Source organism: Chelonia mydas, chromosome 4, assembly GCF_015237465.2.
Source record: "Chelonia mydas isolate rCheMyd1 chromosome 4, rCheMyd1.pri.v2, whole genome shotgun sequence".
In the NCBI taxonomy this organism is placed as follows: domain Eukaryota; kingdom Metazoa; phylum Chordata; order Testudines; family Cheloniidae; genus Chelonia; species Chelonia mydas.
Genome location: NC_057852.1, coordinates 22,008,504 through 22,021,870, shown reverse-complemented (window position 1 = coordinate 22,021,870; position 13,367 = coordinate 22,008,504). Strand labels below are relative to the sequence as shown.

Genomic DNA, 13,367 nt, shown 5'->3' with positions numbered 1-13,367 from the left:
GTTCGCAGTGTGGGAGGGGACTCTGGGCTGAGCCTGGGCCAGGAGGTTGGGGTGCAAGCTCTTGGAGGGAGTTTGGGTGCAGGAGGGGTACGGAGTGCTGGCTCTGGGAGGGGGGTCAGGGCTGGGGCTTGGGGTGCAGGAGGGGGTTCAGGGTGCTGGCTCTGGGAGGGGGCTCAGGGTTGCGTCTTGGGGTGCAGGAGGAGGGCAGCACTTACCTCTGGCAGCTCCCGGTCGGCAGCGAGCACAGCGAGGCTCAGGCAGGCTCCCTGCCTACCCTGGCGCCACAGCATTCCTGGAAGGGGCCAACACGCTGCTGCGGCCCCTGAAGGAGGGCAGGGGCACGTGGCTCTGCATGCTGTCCCTCTCTGCAATCACCGCCCCCGCAGCTCTCCCGGTCATTGGGAGCTGCAGGGGCGATGCTTGCAGGCAGGAGCTGCTCGCAGAGGGAGACCCCTGGCCGCTTCCGGGAGTGGCGTGGGGCCGGGATAGGGAGTCTGCCTTAGCAGCAGCCACACTGCACTGCCAGAGCTTGGGAACGACTGGGACATCCTTTAGGATCGACCAGTTGATTGCGATCGACCAGTTGGTGACCACTTCTCTAACGTCTCTCAAATGAAGGGCTATCAAATTGTATTGCCTATAACAGGGGTTGGCAACCTTTGGCACCTGGCCCATCAGGGTAAAGCCGCTGGCGGGCCGGTCCAGTTTGTTTATCTGGAGTGTCCACAGGCACGGAGCCCCACAGCTCCCACTGGCCACGGTTTGCCGTTCCCGGCCAATGGGACCTGCGGGAAGCAGTGGCTAGCACATCCCTTGGCCCGCGCCAACTTTTCTTTGTGAAACACTTTCAGGGCTTCTGGTGACAGGCACTTGTTTAAGTGCCACACTGTTGTTTCTATTGCAGGAAATTGATAATAAAGCATGCTTTTTTAAATTGTAATTATATGAAAGATAGACCTATGGCTGCTGTTCCCTTGTTCTATGTAATACTTGGTTTGGATACAGTGTTGTAATGGCCTCCAGCATTGTTGTTCTTTTTATCTAATTTATTATCTTAACATTTGCTGTGTTACAGAGTATGGAAAGTTTTAGCTCCTCAAGGCCGACAGCCAGAGCGGGACCTGATGACATGGAGGTTTTGTCTGACGAAAGGTGACTTTTATAGCTTACGTTTTGCTCTCCAAGTGGTTCTATATGATGTGATTGTTTCCTCCATCCACACTGCAGCTGAGAGCATGCTTCCTAGGGCAAGCAGACAGATGCTTGCTAGTTCTGCTCAAGCTAGCTTGCTGAAAATCGCACTGTAGCGTGGGTAGTGGGCAGCAGCTTGGGCTAGCCACCCTATGTGTATGTAGGGGCGATGGTTGGGTGTGTACTCAGGCACTAGCCGGAACCACCCCTGTTACCGTGGCTACGCTGCTACTTTTAGTGTACTAGCTTGAGCAGGGCTAGCATGTTTCTGTCTCCCTGCGCTGGGAAGCATGCTCCCATCTGCTGTATAGACAAACCCTCAGGAGCCCATAGGGGTGACTTTCAGTTTGCTGCAGAGGGGCTTCATCACCACATTAGCCCCACATTGGCTCTGCAGGAAAGCCTCGGCCCTCTCTTGTATACCAGAAAGGGGCTTGGCGCCTGTGCCACATAGAATAGCATGGAGAGTAGGGAGATAGGCCCCAGGATCTGTTTTCTCATGGGTACTGTAAACCCCAGCACACACCCCAGGACAACTATTGCAGAAGGGCAGCTGGTGCACTTCAGCACAGCTCCCTGGCCCCAAGTTTGGGGGTCCCAACCCCCTTTTCTGCACGTCATTTTCCTCCCCCACCCCCCGAGCCCAATCACTCAGCTTTGCTTGAGTGAGGAGAATTTTACTCCATCGCTGTATTTGTGAGCGTAGGGTTTGTTGGGAGATGTGAATTTGTTTGGATTAAGGGCAGCAGAATTTAATTCCGTTATATTTTCCACAGATAGCTTCTATGAGGAAGCAAAATGGATGGGATAACAGCTTAAAGTGCTGTGACACTCACTGAGTATCGCACATTTACTGTATTTACAAGCATAGCAAGTACGCTCAAATCCTTTTAAAAGAGATGGTATTGGCAATGATAGCCAAAGTGTAAAAAGTAGAGGGTACAAAAGTCTGTTTCCTTTCACTATGAGACAGTCTGGTTTATTTTTGTTTCTTTTCTTTTTTTTAAATAGCAAAGAAAATGAAAACGATGATGTGTTTTTCAGGCACTCACAGGTTGGTATCTTCATGTTGTTGAGATTTGGTCCTGGGCAAAACGAACAAAAACATTGAATTTTATAGAACTAGCTGGTCAGGAAGGTAAATGCGTCTAACAAAATGTTGTAACTGTGAGGCAGCGCCCTGACCTCCAAAATGGAGTTTGCTTTGTTTTTCTCCTGGATATAGTTGAACAATGAGGTGTCTTTAAAACATCTGTTCCTTTCCCTGTAACCCCTACTTATCAAAAAAACCAAAGTCACTGAAGTCAGCAGTTTGACATTGAGTTCCATAAAGATCCTGGTGAGCAGGGCATGTGACTGATTAGTTCACCATGTACTGAGATTAACTTTGTCTCTCCTGTTTTTTTCTGAAATAATTTTGGTCTTTTATATGTGACTTCCCATTGTGGCTTCCTAATCTTGGTGGATAAATTTTCATGACGCTGTCTGATGCAAATTGAATTTTTTTCCCCCTTTCTGTCTTGGGGATGGTGACTTGAGGGAGGGATTGCTTATTTAGAAGGGGTCTGTTTCTGCCCTATGCTAATCATTTTTCACCCTGGCTTCTTGCCAGCGGCTCTGTAAGTACTCTAACATACCCTGAGAAGTCAGCAAGATACGGTTCAATTGGAGTGATGACCTGAAAAGCATTCATGCCATCTTTTTACTGCACATTTCTTTTCCTGTGGCGGTGCCTCCACAAGACTTTTTGTCCCTTAAAGTGGCAATCCAACAAGTGCAGCTCTGCTGGTAAGTGCCAAAAAGGAGTGCCAGCATAAGCAGGCTGCGGGCATTTTAATCACGGGTTCATTTAGACAGCACAGCAGTTAAAATGCCACTGGAGACTTATCGGCAGTAGTGCCCCTTTAGTTACTACCACTGGTGGAACTGCATCAGTGGCAGAGGGCGATTTTAAGAGGCATGGGGAAAAGAAAAAGCTATTGTGAACAAGGGCTATCTGAATTCCACGTGACGGGTTGGAGGTTGAGAGGGGGTCTGCAGCTGATACTTTTTAACCCATCTCCTCGTGCTGTTTAAAAATAGTAGCTGCTCTTTTGTTGACATTGTTAGACTCTTTGATTTCCAGCAGTGTCGCTCTCAAGAAGCAGGAAGGAAAGGGAGAACGGGAAGTGATTGTCTGAAAATGATGCATCATTGGGCTCAGCGTAGCCCTGTCATGGCACGTTGCTACAGAGGTTATGCAGGCCGTGTTTTCAGTAAGGGAGGTGGCTCTGCCTTAAGGCTCAATTTGTAGCTTTGCCACAAGCTCTCAGCTTGACCAGAGTTCACCCTGTGATTCAGAAATGCAGTCTAGTCCCCAGTTTCCCCTTGGCACCAGGGAGGGAAACAATCTGTGCCAGCCCTGCACCAGGTACAGATAACTCCACGCTGGCTCAGCTGGGCTGGCTAGCACATTTATGGGGGCACAGAAACAGCTCAGGCTTCAATCATGCCTTGCCCCTACCTCTCCATGCTGTGTGGGAGAGGACACAGGGATCTGCAGAGGCTGCTGTCTCCAAGCTCCTGCATGGTGTGGACAGGAACTTCCACAGGAACTTCTAAGAACTGACCCTTGGATTTCAAACTAGTTTTGTTTTGTTTCATTTTATTTTAAAAAATCTGGAATATTAAATTATGGTTTCAGAATGAACTTCTCCTTATAAAGAACTTAAAATTCAATAAGAAAAGTGCAGCATTACCCCTGAGATCGCATTATATAGGAATTACAAGGTCAAGAAAATGTTGCATTCCTTCTCGGTAGTTTTACATTCCTTGTGCTTTGTAAGCCTGTTGATTAGGGGAGCTTAAAACATACCTTTTGTAACAAACAGCTCACTCACAATAAGTGAAAGGCTTTTACTTACCCTTCCACCCACCCACTACACCGCCAAAATAAGGATTTTGAAGAAGATATGAGGAGCTTGCAAGTTGAGATTATTGAATAGGCATTGGTTGTTGTGCATGCAGTTTTCGGTTTGCACTGGACCCTGGATGCATGCATGTAGAGCCCCATGTGTTCTGCACTTCTGGAGCATTGGAATTTGCCAGAGTCCATCCTTTGCTGTAGACACGTGCTCCAGAATCTAAACTTTCCTTTTTAAAAAAAAAAAAAAAAAAAAGGGTTTCTAGCACTTAGGGTTGCAAAGGAAACCTTTCCAAACCGGAACTGAATGTAACCAATGTAAATGATGTCTGTCTGCATCTGCATTCGCCCTGAAACAGTAGCTCTCAGAGGCGTGTAAACTGTTCCCATTCATTTCAGTGTTGACTTCGAAATGTAATGATGCCAATCTGTTCATCAGCATATTAACTGCTGATTATAGTGACATCCAGCTGATGTGCTCATTCCACAAACTAGAATGGCTTCCCAGACCTTCCAAGTCTTAAAAAAAAAAAAAAAAAGGTGTGAGGGGCTTCAACTGCAAAAACCTCTAGCTTCCACCTGCCAATGTTTATAATACAGTTAATGCATTTCCAGTATTCAGCTCTGCAGCAGATTAAACATATCAGGGGTTGAGTAAAATAAATGGAATGGAATGCCAAATGAACTAACAGAGGGGTCCTGTCGGGTGGTATTATCTTTCCCCCAGTTAAATCACTAAAATCTTTCATTTTTTACATTTATGCAAAGCTGCAAATGATTCCCCAGATGCAGTGAGACTTGCATAATTCAGGGGGTTAGCCACAGAATGATTAGTGTCTTGTCCTTCTTGGAAGGTGTTCCATGTTTCACAGTTCTAGTAGTTTGTTGGTGGGAGGGTCAAAGAGCCCTTTAAAACAAACGCAAAAGAGACTTGGATCCACTTCTGGATGTTAGTAGACTACAGACTTCTGACACATTTCTGTTTCTTTCTTACATTTTGAGATGGCTGAGTACAACATTGTCATACACAGTTGAGAATACGAATCATGTTTTGGTCTCTGTTTAGACGGCGCCTTGTACACTTACTATAACCAAAACGATAATCGCTATCCTCATTCCCCATAATAAGCATAAAAGGCTACCTCTGCTTTGTTGCCTTACCCATGAAGAAACAGGAATGAGCGATACCTGTAGCTATGTCATTCACTTCCATTCTGGCTCTAGCACCAGCATTTCAACTATGGTGTTGCAGTGTGCTGCTTGCTCCTATGGCATCTTCCATCCCTAAAATGAACAGCTCAATAAAGGACCTGATTTTTTTGAAAGGGGTCAGAACCTGACCTTCTCTTTTGCAGCTCCAGTTTTGCCAGGTACAAATAAATCATGTAAATATCAGCCTATCTAATTTGTTGATTTAGTCATGTAGTTAAACTCTAAGTGGCATCAGTTGCAATCCCAGTTATTTACAACTACAGTATTTGTTCCTACAAAATGTAGCTGTGAAAGATTTCTAAAAATCATATCCAAAGTGTCTCATTGTATGATTTTTGTTGTTTAATGTTACTAATGCCAAGAGTATATTATGACTTCAGGCTAGTAAGATCAGTACAGAGTTCTTTAGATTTGTAAGGCCTGGTAATCTGTTGACCCCTAAAACATGCCGCTTCCCATTTCTTCTGTTGCTATTTATACTGCCAACTCAGCTTCATAACGGCTGGAAGCCAGTTGCATCAGGAAACCAAAAAGAGAAAATTTTTGTCATTAAAATAGTGAACTATCCATGGAACTGTAGGTTGAGATTGTTAATTCAAATGCATTAGGTTACACTAGTGCACATCTGTCGTCTTGTCTCTCTTGGGTTTATGCCACCGTTATTCTTCAGAATGTCTAATGGTTTATTCATAATATTAGGAGCTACATGAGTGAGTAACTAGCCCAGGCCCTCAAGAACTGAGAGTAACTGATTGTTATAACAGGACAGATCCATTTTTAAGCAAGAATTTCAAATATTGCAATCAACTAAGTGACCTCAAAGGAAAACACATGTCATTAAGTTACTATGTCCATGGAAATATTTACAGTATGGTGAAATGTACCTATCTGGAACATGCATTTATATCTGCTGCAAACATAATGTATCCAGAATCATGATGAATCATGAAATTATAAGGTTGTTGTGGGAAAACAGTTAATTCTGTAATAAGTAGAAATGATGGTAATAAGGTAAATTACATTTTCTGGTTGCTGCCTTCTAAATCGTCCCTTTATTCCTGAATGTTCTGTTAGCTGCTAAAGAAAATAGTTTAGTATACTCCAGTTGCTGTAGAAACTTAGTATGGTTTTTCCCCTCCGATGCTTTTATTAATTACATCACTTCGAAAGCTCATTGCAGGATTTTTAGTCTTAAATTAGTGTGATGACAACACGAGGGCAGATTATAAAATGGTACAGTTTGTCCTTTAGGGAGTGGATAACACTCTTTGTTTCTGCCCTGTCATGAATCCTGTTGTTATAGGCGTCTGTAATCATTTAAATCTCTTCAGGAAAAAAAACCCACGTTTTTGTTGACTGTAAGGAAATATTTTAAGTCCACATGTGGGAAGCAGCTTGTAAGATATTGGGTAGGGAATTGACATTTGTGCTCATGATACACACGCTTAGTGTTGTCAAGTATTCCCTTGGTGCACTGTAAAACAGGGAGAGTTAAGTTCCTAATTCATAGTAATATCAGCTAGCATTGCCTTATTTTTGTTAAATAATGTTTAAAAAAGCTAACCTACAGAAAAGAGAAACAAAATGCAAAGTTATACAAAGGCATTACATAGCAGTATTTTTAAATACCTGGAACTTCAGCATCAAGGTTATAAATTTTTAAAAAGTCAAGATATCATGCATATTCTCTGAGCAGTTTTCTCTATTGTAGAATATTCATTGCTTTGCTGAATACAATAAAATTGTTATGTCTTAGAATATTGTAAGTAGGACACAAAATTCATATGTGAGTTAGGGACACACTTGTATGCAGTGTCAATTCTGACAGCTCATTCCGTGCAGCTTTGAAGTGTGGGCTGGATCCAGTGCCATTGTCTGTACAATGACAATTCTCTTTGGTGTCAAGTTTTTTGGACACAGAAACTCTCAGTATAATCTATATCACTCACTAGATTGCTAGAAGTTCTTTTTGTTTGTTCGTTCGTTTGTTTTTAACATTCTGCTTGTCAGTTACTTACATCACTGTGATCTATCAGTTAAGAATAAACTATGCGTACTGAAATCAAGTATTATGTAACCGTTTATGTATAGATCATCACTACTGTTTTTTTATATATATATATATATTATAACTACTGCCCACTCTGAATGCTCTGTGTTTGTATAGGTCTATATACATACATACATGCTTTACTTTCTCTTTTCTCTGTCCCCCCTCCACCATCCTGAGTAGTTATGAAGGTCATTATTCAAGACTGTTCAGATTCCTGTGCGTTAGCAGCCCGCAGGGACAGCTCCTTTGTCTGATAGTGACAGAACTACTGAGGAGATCAGAAGGTGATACACACCATGTGTGCACACGCACAGCATCTATGCTGTTATGCACACACTTGCAGTGTATCTGGAGTGGGAGAATAGCATTGATTTCTGCATGAACACGCAGCCTATGTAGTATTCAGCGGGTCAATAATAGTGAAGCAAGCAGCCGTTGCTTCCTGCTAGGTATAAATTATGGATCACTTACTTGACAGCAGGTTGTGTGCTTTAAAAAAGGGGGAAAAAAAAGTACTTGCTCTTTTCTTGCATTTTTTTGGCTTTTTCCCAGGGTCTGCACTACTTCCAGCTGAGATGCCAAACCCTACTGCCGTTTAGATTTGCGCAACATTGCTTTAAAGCCCAGAGCTCCTCCATAAATAGTTCTGCTCTCCCCACGCCCAGCTAGAAAACAACCACAGGAAATCAGGGCATGTGCAGCCAGCACAGCTTAGCTGGCACTAATTGATCTGAGCCTGCCCAGCCTGCATGAGAGCATTGGTGTACGGGGCCTGCGCTTCTCGCTCTCCCGAGCTGCTGCCTCAGGAGCAGCGACAGCTGCTTTTAAAAGACACCATGTTGCTCCTGTAGCCTTAGCAACAGCAACGGCATTTTTGTTGATGTTCCAAAGAGTTTCACTTCTTTAAGGAAACGCACCCACCCTCTCTTCCCCCCTCCATCCCTGTTCTTCCCAGTCAGTGATTCGAGGCTTTTTTCAGCTGCATGCAGTTGTCTGGACAAGCAGCCTCGGGAGCTCCTTGTGGCTTCCTAAACAAGGAAAGTTCAAGGAAAGCAGATGGACGGATGTTTTTGCCACTGTGAGTGACCAATTAGCATTTTGGGGTCACTGAACAGGGAATTTAGTTTCTGAGCTGGAAGCATAGTGGACGGTTTGTTTTTAATCTTTTAGCTTAAAGGAACACACACTTGTTGCTGCAGCTATAGGTATTTTTTACCTCCCTCTCTGAACATTACTTTTTTTTTTTTTTTTTTTTTTGCTGTGTGTTTGGGATTATAGCAGATTTCAAGCATGAAGATTCAGGAGCACTCGAGCATTCCCGAAACCAAATTACAGAGGAACCAAGATGCTGATGGTCAGGAAGATAGCTTCGTCTCAGAAGTGCCTCGGCTGGACTTGACAGCATTGTGCGATGACAGCAGCTGGGAAGGTACAGTTGTGTGCTTGCTGGTATGACACAAAGAGAGAGTGAGGGAAACATGAGTGGGGTGGACGTATCTTTGGGTTTACAGTGCCTGGCCAAAAACAACAGGAAATGTATTTTGATCTGAAGTCTGGAGGAACTGGAAATGGAATATTGGATTGGTGCCAAGTCGGATTGTAATTTAGGGAAAGGAGGGAGAATATGTTTGCTCCTTTCTTGCAGTGATTCTTCCTTTCTGATTTAAGGTTTATTCTTTTCATGGTGTTTTGCAGCTCAGGCTAGTGAGGAGCTGGATCCCGCTTAAACAAAACTGACCATTTTATAGACAAAAGAGAATATCCTGCTTTCTCCTTGTGCTACCCCTCCCCACTCCCACCCTACATAGATATGAAAATCAGGGTTCAAGAAAGACTATTCTATTTCCTGTCCTCCAGTGGTCCTTAGGGACAGGCTTCCCTAGTCTGTGTTATACTCCATGTAGAATTCTATTCACCAGGTAAAAAAGTAATGTTAAGTTGCTTGCAGTTCAAATGTCTTAATGCTGTGTCTTAGTTTGGTTTTCCAGAGGTTTTTTTTGCACTGACTCCATTAATGGGTTACATATATTCAGATGCACTCAACGATCTTTTCAGTATAGCACTTTGCGGAGATGAATGCAGGAGTTGTGTTTGTTTTATTGTTTGCATTGCATGTAAATAAACACTGAAATCATACTCCTGAGTAATTTACAGCATGTAGGCTGCATGTTTGTGGGGAGGGGAGCCACTTACTATAATAAGCATTTTCCAATCAGCAAAATGTCCAGGCTTTCTGATCTATCCCAGAGATGCTAAGGGACCAAGTTGCTAAGGAAAATAACTTTTTTTTTTAATGCATATTGTTGAATTACACAATTTGGGCCCAATCCTGCGAGATGCTGAGCAACTCCTGTCACTGACATCAAGAGGAGTTGAAGGCGCTCAGCATCTTTCAGGATCAGATCAATTATGATTCCTGCATATATCCCTTTCTTCAGTGTGCAAGTGAGTGTGCTTTTGTTGTTGGTCCTGAAACTTGGCAGGCGTGGATTGGGAGGAGCTCTTGATATAGAAAAAAGAGTGTTTAAAAAAGAGAGACAGAGAGAAGCGTGTAACAGGCATCTGCTACTCTGAAAAACAAAACCTGTGAGCAGTGCAGCATGTTGACAATGGCCAGGTTCTTTGTTCCTGGTTCCATAGCCTACGTGACACATGTCTTTTGCTTTCCATGACAGCGTAGGGCTGGGCAGACCAAACCAGTAGCAGTGGGTGCTCCTGATTCAAAGTCAGGCCACCAGCTACCTTCAATTGCATTGAATTTCTCCACCCCCACCTCCAGCCTGGGAATTCCCTGGATGATATCATCATGTACAACACATCTGATGAAAGGGCAGCACGTACTGCAAGGAAGTCTCCCAAGAGACCTCTGATTCATTATATTTTATTGGGATTCTCATTAGCCATAACCTGAAGGGCTTGGACAAGCATACGAGTATTTGTGTTTTCAAAGGTGACATAGGCAAGAGTCTCCCCTGTGTATTCTGCTGTCACTTGAACCTTTTAAAATAAAAATTATTTTCTTTCCTTGATGCCTGCGCGTAACTCCCATTGACATTAACGGAGTCATACGTACACCTCAAGGGGAGAATAGACTTAGGTAAGCCTGTTCCCAGAAACTGTCCCACCTCGTGATATGTGCTTTAGTTCCGATTCAAAGAACTTTTCTGGAAATGCTCTGACTTGCTTAGAGACTCTGGACCATTTTCATGAAAATGAAAGGGGTGTGTGTGGGTGTATTTTTAAAAAGCACTTCTTTCAGGCTGTTTTTCTTCCTCCTTCCTGTTTAAAATACATATGTGATGGAAGAGGAGTTTGGCAAAAGGGACAGCCAGAGCAGGTGAGACATGTGTCAGTTGTCTCCAAATGTCACCATTTTGTAGCTGCAGTACGAGTGCAGCAAAATGGTGGCTGCTGTCTCTTGGTGAACAGGAGACTTTGAACCCATTTCAGCTATGAATGTGTGATCAATCTGGCAGTGGCTAAAAAGAGGAAGATGCTAGCCCAAACTCATACATAATTTCCACATCTAGAGCCCGGCTTTGTCCGTGAGATGACTCGTGAGTCACTGCTCACAAATATGAGTAAGGGGTTCACAGTCTGGCCCCATTCTTATGATCTGGGCAGTCTGACCCGCGTGGCAGTGCACATCCCTGCATGTCTTCCCTCTTCCTCTGAATTGGCACTGCAGCTGTGCTCGCTTCCATGGTAAACAGCAAAATCTTCCAAATTCAAATACAGTGTAACTGAGCTCAGAATCTTCCCTTAAAATCAGTGAAATGGCCAGTTCCTTAGGAAAGCAGCTCGTGGTTTGGACTGCCTGTGAAATTCTAGCATTGTGTACTCCTGATTGATATGCTGTTACATGTTTAGAAGCCACAGAACTCTGAGTTCCTGGTGGATTGGCTCATAATTGGCTTGTGAACACAAATTCAGTAGCTGAGACTCCCTTCACCTCCAGGTATCACAGCCTCCAATTAAAATTCTTAGGAAAGATCTGAGGGGAAGCAGATATGAAAACAGTTCTACAAGATAGTCTTGTGTGGGGAGTGGCTATTGTTCTCTTACCTTTACACACACAGATTAAATCTCATCATATTTAAACCACAATGTCTTAAAGCAAATTAAAGTCTCTCTCCCTTGGGGGATTCTTCCAGGCACTTCACTAGAATTGTGACTGTTATCACTGAGTATCTTTAGGGGGTGAGGACACAAAGTAGCAATTACGCAACCCACCTGAGGTCAGCATCAGGTTAGAAAATGTTCATCTTTGGGACTGCTGAGACTTCAGAGTGCATGGATAGCTCTGTGAACCCCTGCCCCTCTGTGCTCCTTGCTGTGATCTAAGCGGTGTACGGCGGTGGCCCACTTGTTGGCAGCTAGAATGAATTCAGATTTGAGGCTTGTCTACATGTGGAGTTGTTGCTGATTAACTTTCTGTATGTCCAGGCCCTTACACAGAGAATGGTTATCCCCACGTGGGGTGACATTTGTTCTGTCTGCATAAAGACTGACTATATGGGTCCTATGCAGGAGGAGTTTGGGGAGGTGCAATTCTTCTTCCTTCCCTCCCCCTCTCCTCCCCCCTCCCCCCCCCCCAAAACACACACACAAGGGCTACCATTCGGCTGGAGTAGCAGCTGCAAACTCTCAAGGGCGGGAGCCAGTGGATCTGCATAAAAACAATCTGCGGCTCCTGATGTGGGCCCTCCCTGGACCACCCCCCACATAGCTGGCACACAGACCAGTCTTGCGCTACATAGGGTGTGCACGGGCACTCTGGTGCAGCCCCTGCAGGGCTTAGCATATGCTTTGCAACAGCCCCTTGCACCAGAATGAATTCCACTGTGGTGCCCATAGGCATTGAAAAAAGAAGCTATTGCTCTGCAGCGATGCCATGGTTTAATAGGATACATTCAGTTGACACAAATTGAGCAGGTTTTGTTCTCAGTCAGAGCATGCAGAGGGCAAACTGGGCTGTTTCTGCATCAAATGCTAAGGTGAGGTACAGATAAAATGCATTTCACAAAGAGCAACACTGGCCCTGCACCTCATCTCTGCTGCCTGTAAATGGGTTCTGTACTGGGCTGTTTTTGACTGCTAGGGTAGCCTGCAAAGTCAGTGAGTCTGTGCAGGCTGGCAACAAATAAAACAGAGCGTTTCCAGAACCGCTCCCATCACAAAGGATTTTAATCTAGTTGTTGTGGATCATGTGGAGCAAACTTCTAGGAGTGGAAGGGACACCTTGCTGCTTTCATAGTCAAACATTGCTTTGCAAAATTACCACAAAACTTTACTGGTTTGGGCCCCAAACCTACTCCCCCACCCTTTACCACAATGAAAATGAAAGTGAAAACAACTAATGATATGTAATGTTCCCACTTGCCTAAGGCTAGTCATGTTTTTTCCAATGGGAAAGTGGAATATTGCTGAGGTGACCCAAATAGTCTGTCCCCCAGTTTGTTGTCTACTTTGCCTTATTTATTTTGCCTTAGAGTATTAAAAGAATACTATAAACTAAAATTTAGACCAGATTTTGTCATAAAAATCTTCTATTAAAACCCACAATCAACAGCAGTGTTTTGACTTCTCTAATATAAATTTTTTTTTATCCCTGAGCTAAGATGTGATAATACTTCGTTAGGGCTATATATTATTTTGATACACTAAGAGAGGCCACAGTATAAGAATATTTTTTTAAAATAAAAAGTTATTCTCTCTACTGATACAACACCTTTCATTCATTATAAAACTAGTATGTGTGTTAATTAATACAATAATTGTATTAATTAATTTTAAAAGGTCATTTTAATTCCTCTCATTTTCTTCAGCTTTTTCAAATGGAATTTAGGGCAGCACCCCAGCTGATAAACACTGGTATCGTTCAGTTGCTTCACCGGTTCACACTATCTGAAAATCTGGCCTTCATGTGTTACTCCGCTATCTGTCTCCTTTCAGAAATACTGTACAGCACTTTATATATCCTTGTTCAGTCTATGGATCCATTTCACA

At 43.6% G+C, this 13,367-nt stretch overlaps 1 protein-coding gene across 14 annotated transcripts in view; it reads left to right on the top strand.

The window, feature by feature from the left end:
• Nucleotides 1-13,367, top strand: part of FAM13A (family with sequence similarity 13 member A) — a 194,422-nt gene that overhangs the window by 151,092 nt on the left and 29,963 nt on the right. For 11 of the 14 annotated variants that reach the window (XM_043545143.1, XM_037896862.2, XM_043545142.1 and 8 more), the window contains 3 exons: nucleotides 1,076-1,152; nucleotides 2,203-2,245; nucleotides 8,637-8,787. In XM_043545143.1, the coding sequence (XP_043401078.1) occupies nucleotides 1,076-1,152; nucleotides 2,203-2,245; nucleotides 8,637-8,787 (271 nt within the window). The remainder of the gene's footprint in view (nucleotides 1-1,075; nucleotides 1,153-2,202; nucleotides 2,246-8,636; nucleotides 8,788-13,367) is intronic. The other 3 variants (XM_043545140.1, XM_043545147.1, XM_043545145.1) reach the window with 1 other exon arrangement.